The 8,569-nt window shown below is 57.6% G+C and overlaps 1 protein-coding gene across 1 annotated transcript; it reads left to right on the forward strand.

Annotated features, from left to right (window-relative positions):
* Positions 1-711: 711 nt before the first annotated feature.
* On the forward strand, positions 712-3,264 carry SLC52A3 (solute carrier family 52 member 3). The gene is made up of 3 exons (XM_039499156.1): positions 712-1,748; positions 2,721-2,844; positions 3,052-3,264. The coding sequence occupies exons 1-3, from the start codon at positions 712-714 to the stop codon at positions 3,262-3,264; spliced, it is 1,374 nt and encodes a 457-aa protein (XP_039355090.1).
* The last annotated feature ends 5,305 nt before the right edge of the window (positions 3,265-8,569 follow it).

The following is an 8,569-nucleotide window of genomic DNA, read 5'->3' on the forward strand; positions in this document are numbered from 1 at the left end:
ACAACCCCCAGGATCATTGATCAGCTGCCTTTGGGGGTCCTCTGCCATTCTCCACGGTGCAAGGTAAGGGAGCCCACCTCCCCTCTTTGTCCCAGGGCTGGCACGGGGGTAAGGAGGCAGGCACTGCCAGACCAGGGCTGCATCTCACCAGTTCCTCGGCTCCAGCAGGGCCCAGGACCAGACGCCTGGGTGAAGGCAGCAGGAGGCAGTGAGGCGATAACTGCCTGCAGGGGTAGCCTCTTCCGGACCTCCTCACAGCTCTGAGGCCAGAGAGTTCACAGCCCTTGCGGAATGCCATGTCCGCTCTCCTGCAGCCCTCGCTCTCTGGAGAAATGCCCAGTCCCGTTTGGGGGTGCCCAGCTCCAGCCTCAGTGGGGTCCTGTGGCCTGGAGTTCCACAGGCTCAGCACTATGTGCTTGGCTTGTCGAGGGGCTCAAGCCAGTTGAATAGAATTTGCCCCATAAAACGCTTGGTAAGTTTGCCTTTCTTCCACCTTCCTGAGGCACTTTCAGAGCAGTCCTGTGGCCGCTGGGGAGCAGGCGGGAGGGCGGGGGGAGCAGGGCTCTATGGAGCGGGAGGGGCCCAGGGCTGAAGTGAACTGTCCCTGAGGAAGTAGCTAAGCCCCCCTTCCCCCTCTCTCCTCCCCAGAGGCAGCCGGGCTCCGCTCTCTGGGTCCCTGCCGGGTCAGAGTGGCCGGCGCTGGCTGAGCAAATGGCGCTGCTCACCCACCTGCTGGCATGTGTCTTCGGGACGGGCTCCTGGGCAGCCCTCAATGGCCTGTGGGTGGAGCTGCCCCTGCTGGTGACCGAGCTGCCTGAGCAGTGGTACCTGCCCTCCTACATCACCATCATCATCCAGCTGGCCAACGTGGGGCCGCTGCTGGTCACCCTGCTGCACAGGTTCAAGCCCGGCCTGCTGAGCGAAGTGGCCATCATCTATGGCGTGGTGGCCGTGGGAGTCCTGGCCTGCCTGCTCCTGGCCTTCCTTTGGGGTTTTACCTCCCCTGTCGCTGGGGAGCCCCACAGCACGGCCTTCTTCGGCCTCGCCTTCTGCCTGGCGCTGGTGGACTGCACCTCCTCCGTCACCTTCCTGCCCTTCATGGCGCGGCTGCAGCCCCGCTACGTCACCACCTTCTTCATGGGGGAAGGGCTCAGCGGGTTCCTCCCAGCCCTCATTGCCCTGGCCCAGGGCGCCGGCATCGCCAGGTGCGTCAACGTCACCCGGGTCGCCAACGTAACCGCGGGCAACAACACCGCCGAGGGCGGCCAGTTCCAAATGGAGACCCAGTATCTCCCAGCCAACTTCTCCACCCTGGTCTTCTTCCTCCTCCTGGCTGCCATGATGGTCGCCTGCTTGGTAGCCTTCTTCTTCCTCACCAGGCTGCCCAAGGCGTGGGAGCTGTCGAGACAAAACTTGTGTCCTAGCAACATCACCCTCCACTCACTTCAGCAAATCCCTGGGGATGGGCCCAGGCTATCTGGGGGAGGAGACTCCCCAAGTGGGGGAAAGCCAGCTAGCTCCGACAAGGGATCCCACCATGCAGACCCAGAGGTTACCTACTCTCTGGCCAAGTTTGCCTTCATCTACCTCCTTGTTGCCTGGGTGAACTCCCTAACCAACGGGATCCTGCCATCCGTGCAAGCCTATTCCTGCTTGCCCTATGGCAACATGGCGTACCACCTGTCTGCAACCCTGAGCTCCATGGCCAACCCGCTCGCCTGCACCATCGCCATGTTTCTGCCCAGCAGGTAGGTGTCCCCCTCATGCCCTAGGGCAGCACACACAGCTCCTGAGTGACCACTCCCACCGTGAGCCAGGTTGGCGACACCCGAACCCGCAGGGGCTCCTCACCCATCCAGACTGTTCAGCAGCCCCTCATGGACACTGAATGCACCCGGCGGGAACCAGGGCCGCAGAGCGAACCCCTCGCCAGCCACAAAGCGGCTGCATTCATGGGGACACTGCCCAGGAGGGGAGTCTAGAGTTCGGCTCCTGAGGCCGTATCTAGGCGTCAGTAAGTGCTTTGATTTTCCCCTGGATTTGCTCAGCACTTTGGCAAGTCAGAGCGTGGATTTAGGACAGAGCCGAACGCTAGGCCGCCCGGTTTGGAAATGGGGGTCGTTCCTGGGGGCGAGCGGCTCTCCCAACTCCACTCACTGTCCCAGACGTCGCCCCGGGGCTTTCCAGGTCTGCTGGGGAGTGAAACGCAAACCAACCCCAACTCAGTTCCTGAGGTTCACTGCCCCGGCAGCCAGGGGATATTACAGACACACTCCCCCTGCCCTGGGCCGTCCCCTGCAGCCTCAGGTTCTGAGCTCTCCTCTTGCCAAGCCCAGGTGGGGACGCAGACCCAAGGGGCAGCTGGCTCTGGCTGGGAAGCCCTTGCTGACCCTGGTACCTGTGTGAGCCGCAGGTCACAGCCCAGTCAGCAAAGCAGCAGAGGTATTTACTGCTTCAGGAAAGACCCCCCCATAGAAATACCAGGGGAGTTTGTTTGTCCCCTTAACCCTTTGCTCTCCTGCCTGCAGGCCCTCGGAGCTGCCCAGATGCCGGACAGGCAGCCCGAGGCAGTTCTCAGTGTCCCATGCGGCGGGTGAGACTCGTCCGTGCCCAGCAAGCTCTGGGAGCAGCGACTGCAGCGTGGGCAGGGCAGGGAGGGCTGAGCCGGGGCAGCTGTGCGGATGCCCAGCTGGGAGTCACTCTTTCTGTGTCTCACACAGGTCTCTGGCCCTGCTGGGGGCGCTCTCCGTGGCCGGGACAGGCTTTGGGGCCTATAACATGGCTATGGGTGTCATGAGCCCGTGCCCCCTCCTGCAGCACTCGGCGTGGGGGCACGCCATCATTGTAAGTAGCTGGCACTGACGTCTCCCCCCGCCCCCGGTGGAAGGATCTTTGCTGCCCTCCCTTCTGCTTCGGCTCCAGGATCCCGCACCGGTGCCTTCCCCTGCTCCCCCTCTCGGCATGTCCCCACTCCCAGCCCCCGTCCCTGTCCAAACTGCGGCTGCCAGGAATCCGCTACCCAACCCGGGGATTCTCTTTCTGTTCTGACAGGTCATCTCCTGGGTGTTCTTCACAGGGAGCCTCAGTTACGTGAAGGTGATGACCGGGGTGACCCTGCGGAGCCAGAGCCACAGCGCCCTCGTGTGGTATGGGGCAGTAGAGCAGCTGGGGTCTCTGACGGGGGCCCTCATCATGTTCCCCCTGGTGAATGTCTATAGCTTCTTCAGATCTGCTGACTATTGCAGCCTGCAGTGTCCAGCGTGAGCCTGGGCCAGGGGAGGTGCTCTGGGGAGGAGCTGTGGCAAGGGACTTGCTGGCCAAGGACATCATGGGCTCCAGTGACTTCCAGACTGGGCAGAAAACACCTCCACCCCAATCCCATTAGCTTGATGGATCTCCATGCTGCAGCCCATAGTCTGCAACCACCACGTGCCAAAGCACGGCCCTATCAGTTACGCAAACAGTGCTTTGGCTCCACAAGAAGAATGGAGTCAGGGACCCACACAGCTGAACAGACAACACAGCTGCCCCTCCCTGACAGGCTCGGGGAGTGGTGGTTTCTCTTGGGAAGTTTAAAGCAAAACGGGTCAGTACAGGTGATCTGGGAGGAAGCAACTGGCTCTCAGCTCTGCCCGGTGCATGGACACATTGTACTCAAGGGGTCTCTTGTGCACTAACAGGTCCCTCTACCAAACCAGGGTATCCATCTCCATCCTGTGCTGCCGGCAGGCTCTGGCTGCAGCATTCCCCACAGTTCAGGTGCTGTACCCAGGGTAACCCAGTCTGTGCTTTTTGGGAGGCAGGTGACTCTTTCCTTGTTCCAGCTCCTCTCAAGCCTGACATTTGTTTGCTCACATGGACTCTGCTCCCTGTGGCGTGCCCTGGGTCTGTGCCACCTGCCTTGATAGAGCAGCTGGAGTCAACTTGTATTTTTCCCTATTGATTTAGATGGATCACTTCTTTCTTCTCCCTCGCCCCATCTCCTCCTGTCCCAGGTCCCTTTCATTTGGGGTTTTACCGAGTAGTTTCCATTCTATAGTTCTGAGATACTCACGACTTTCCTGCTGGGACTATAGAAATGTAGGGGCTGGAGAGGTCATCGAGACCAGGCCCCTGGACTGAGACAGGACCAAGTAAACCTAGACCATCCCTGACAGGTGTTTGTCCCACCTGCTCTTAAAAACCTCCAATGCCAGGGATTCCACAGCCTCCCGTGGAAGCCTGTTCCATAATTTAACTACCTCTACAGTTAGAAAGTTTTCCCCATATCTAACCTAATCCCCCTGCCTCCAGATTAAGCCCATTTCCTCTTGTCCTACCTTCCGTGGGCATGGGGAACAATTGAGCATTGTCCTGTTCATAGGAGCCCTTCACAGATTTGAAGACTTATCAGGTCACCCCTCAGTCATCTTTTCTCAACACTAAACACCCAGTTTTATTAACTTTTCCTCACAGATCAGGTTTTCTAAACCTTTGGTCATTTTTTTTGCTCTCCTCTGAACACTCTCCAGTTTGTCCACATCTCTCCCAAAGCGGGGTACCCAGAACTGGGCACAGGACTCCAGCTGAGGCCTCCCGAGTGCCACGTAGAGCGGGACAATTACACATGACACGCCTGCTAATACACCCCAGAACGATATTAGCCTTGCCCTTTTCCACAACTGCAGCACATTGCTGACTCATTCACTTTGTGATCTACTGTAACCCCCGGGTCCTTTTCAGCAGTACGACCACCTCGCTGGCTATTCCCTGGCTGTTATTTTGTAGTTGTGCATTTGATTTTTCCTTCCTACGTGTAGTACTTTGCATTTGTCTTTACTGAATTTCATCTTGTTGATTTCAGACCAATTCTCCAATTTGTCATGGTCATTTTGAATTCTAATCTTGTCCTCCAAAGAGCTAGCAACCCCCTTGCAGTTTGGTGTCATCCGCACATTTTATAAGCGTACTCTCCACTCTGTTAGCCAAGCTGTACATTGAAATATTGAATAGTACCAGAACCCCACGGGACCCCACTAAATACATCCCCGCCACACCCAGTTTGACAGCAGACCACTGATAACTACTCTGAGTACGAGCCTGCAAGCAGTTTTGTACCCATTTTACAGTAATTTCATCTAGAGCACATTTCCCTAGTTTGCTTAAGAGACTGGTCGTGTGGGACTGTGTCAAATGCCTCACTAAAATCAAGATACATCATGTTGACAAGCTTCCCCCATCCACTCGGCCAGTAACCCAGTCAAAGAAGGAAATTAGGTTGGTTTGGCCTGATTTGTTCTTGACAAATCCGTGTTGGCTATTCCTTCCCACCCTGTTATCCGCTAGGTGGTTACAAATGGATTGTTTCAGAATTTGGTCCAGTATCTTTCCAGGTGTCGAATGGAACGTCTCTCCTTTGCAAGGGAGGTGTCAGAGTGGGAACCATTTGCTCAGACTGGTCAGATAAATTTAGATCTGGAACCAGATCAGACCTGGACCTGTGCAAGTCTCTGCAATTCCCACTTCATGGGGCAACAACAGCAACCTTGGGAGCTCAGGGTCTGTAATTTACAAGATTATTGGCGCAGCCAGACAGTGTGTGCTGCCCCCTGGGGGTCAGGCCTGTCTCTGCTAGGACTTAAAGCATGTCCCAAAAGCAGCTCAAACAATTCCATCTCCTCTTTGAACACAGCCATCCGAGAGCCACAGGGGAGGACGCCAGACTGCCACACGCTGGGAGCTGTTCAGAGCTTTGTTGCTAGCTAAGCTGAGCCAGGATGGGCAAGTAGCAGGATGGAGACCTCTAGCCCGAAAAACCTAAGTGACGCTAGTGGTATTCCTCTGTAAATCCCAGTCAGAGTAAGGGATGCTTAGTTAGTGGATGGCACGATGTGGATGGTACCAGCTTGCAGAGGAGATGGAAAAGTCAGGCCTTGACCCCTTGTAGCCACTGAAAAGCCCAATGCATTTGCCAACCTTGGCATCCTGGCCAGATTCCTACCTAAACGCCACTCTCATTTCAGTGGGATATATTCTTCTTCACTTCCTGTCCTGAACTGTTGCGTAGTGTTGTTGGTATTGTTATTTCTCACCCCAGAGATGGCTGCATTTCTCTGGCATCATTTGTAATTCTGTGGAGCGCCTTAAACTTGTGAAAGATGCTGTCTCGACCAGTACCCTCCGCCCCCAGGTCACTCCACTCCCCTGAGTCGCACTGCATCTGCCAGGTGAAAGCTGCTTCAGGTGGTTCTGCCTTGGCCACGTCGTATGGGGTGAATCCAGCCCTGCCAGGAGCTGCATCCCACAAACATCCCTGTGCAAAGGACAAGGTGACGGATACGGAGGGCAGCCCTGTGCTAGGAATGGCAGGCACTTGCCTGACCCGTACTGTGCCAGCCATGCCAGCCAAGCACTTGCAAGAATCCTGTAGGTTTGCAAGCATAAGGGAGAGGCCTTCCTGACTCTGAATAGGACATGGGCTTTGCATACGGGAACAACCTCGGTACGCACAGCGCAGCTTTCTTCCACCAGGCGTCACTGCAGCCCGTGAGAGCAGAGAGAGAAGGCAGCGGTGGGCTGGTTATGGAGAGACCCTCACGGCTACAACAATGCTGGTTACAGAGGTCGAGCAGGGTGCAGGCCTGCAGGAGAATAAATGGCCATTGCCACCTTGGGCTGGGGGCTGGCTGGGTTTGTAGCTAAGCTGGGCCAGGCCTGGTCAATTCTTGCATGGGACACTGCTAAGGAAAGTGATATTGAGTCCCAGATGATTCAGAGCCCTGGTCTGTGTGCTCAGAGGGGCTGGAAATGAACCGGGGGGGTCCTGGTCATTCAAGAGCTCACCTGAGCCCAGTGCCCTGGCTCCGGTAATGGCCAGTCTCTGCCTTTTGCATGGCGTATATTTGGAACTCTTCCTGTCCCAAACACTGCTGCTGGGACTGGGAGATCCTACCCAGAGCTGGCTGCATTTTAGCCTCCAAGGAGCTGCAAATGAGCTAGCGCTGTGCTGGTGGCTGGGAGAGGAGAGCCAAGCTCAGGGGCTTAATTAATCACGTCTCCCCTGATCCGCGAACCTTCCCTGTCACCCACGTGCAGGAGGCCAGAAAACGGTGAGCTGTGACTGCAAGGGAAGGGGCACTTAACCCCTCTAGTCCTGCTGTCAGAGCACGTGGGCAGCCGAGTGCTGGCAGCAAGCCCTGCCCCATGCCCCTGCCAGCCTGGGTTCTGAGAGCCAGTGCCCAGCAGCTCAGCCCCTGGAATCCGGCAGATGGAGGGTGCACACGTTAACTCTTTCATGGTTGATCAGCAGCAGCAGCAGTCCTCTGGGAACGAGGCACAGAGGGGCATCCCTTCCCCTCCCCTAACAGCGTGCAGCTGTCCTACCACTGACTCCCCCACCCCCTGACAGCGGATGGACTCCCTGCTCCTTGGAAAGGGGGAGAGGGAGCTAGACAATGGCGGAGGGAGCCCCATCCCCCCTTGCAGTTAATCACAATTAGGGAGCGGGGTGTCAGCTGCATTGCTCAGATCATCAATCACAGGGTGGGGAGGGGAGCTGGCAGCAGCAGCAGCCCCAGCAAAGAGAGACACGGGGTGACCCAGTTACCATAGGAGCAGTGCAGCAGCCAGGAGATTGCTGCTCACAGGACGGGGGGAAAGGCGAAAGGGCCCCCACCTCTCCACACTGTTGCACCAGCCTCTCATGAGCCTGGGCCCAGGAGGCAGCTCGGAGGGGATGGGGTCAGGGATGTACTGCAGCCGTGTGTGCTGGCAGATCAATCCTGCCACGATGCCCCCAAACATGGGCAGCGGCTCAGCCACATGCTCAGCAGAGCCAGCCAGTGCCCTGTGCACCCCCTGCCTGAGTGCAGCTGTCTGCTCTTTGGGCTAGGTATGGATGTGCCCCTCGCCCAGCGGCTTCTGCCGTGCAAACCCTCAGAATGAATGGGAGGCGAGGGCCCCGCGCCAGCCACTTCCCCAGCAGCGCACAATTCCCTTCCAGCAGAAAGCTGGCGTCGGCTGTGCAGGCGGGTTTGCTGCGTGCCCTGAGCATGCACCCAGCAGCCTCCCTTCCCCAGGCTGGGGAGCAGAGCACATCCCCCCAGCACGCTCACCCCTCGCTCCGGCCTGGGTGGCAGGGCCCTACTCCCTGCTAGCCACTGGGGGGCAGTAGAAACCTGTGGACAGTGGTGCCTTTTTGGAGTGGGCGGGGGCACCTGCCCAGGTGCCCCCCAGCCTCAGGGGCCGTATTGCACCGGTTGCTAAAGGCAGTAGGGGAGTTCAGTATTTCAGTGTGGAGAGTCCCACTCTTTACAATATGGGACAGACGGGCACCTCTGGTGGAAGGAAGGGGAGTCCCGCCTCTGTCACATCCCCCCCTTTCCACTACTTGCATCCGACGAAGTGGGGATTCACCCACGAAAGCTCATGCTGCAAAACGTCTGTTAGTCTATAAGGTGCCACAGGACTCTTTGCTGCTTTTACATCCCCCCTTGACACCCCTGGCCCAGTGGGGCACTTTGCCTATATCCTGCTATTGCTTCGTGCCCCACGTGCAAGGGATCCCGTCGTTTGCCTCTGGCAGGGAGGG

This window comes from Mauremys reevesii, linkage group 13 (assembly GCF_016161935.1).
Source record: "Mauremys reevesii isolate NIE-2019 linkage group 13, ASM1616193v1, whole genome shotgun sequence".
Taxonomy (NCBI): Eukaryota; Metazoa; Chordata; order Testudines; family Geoemydidae; genus Mauremys; species Mauremys reevesii.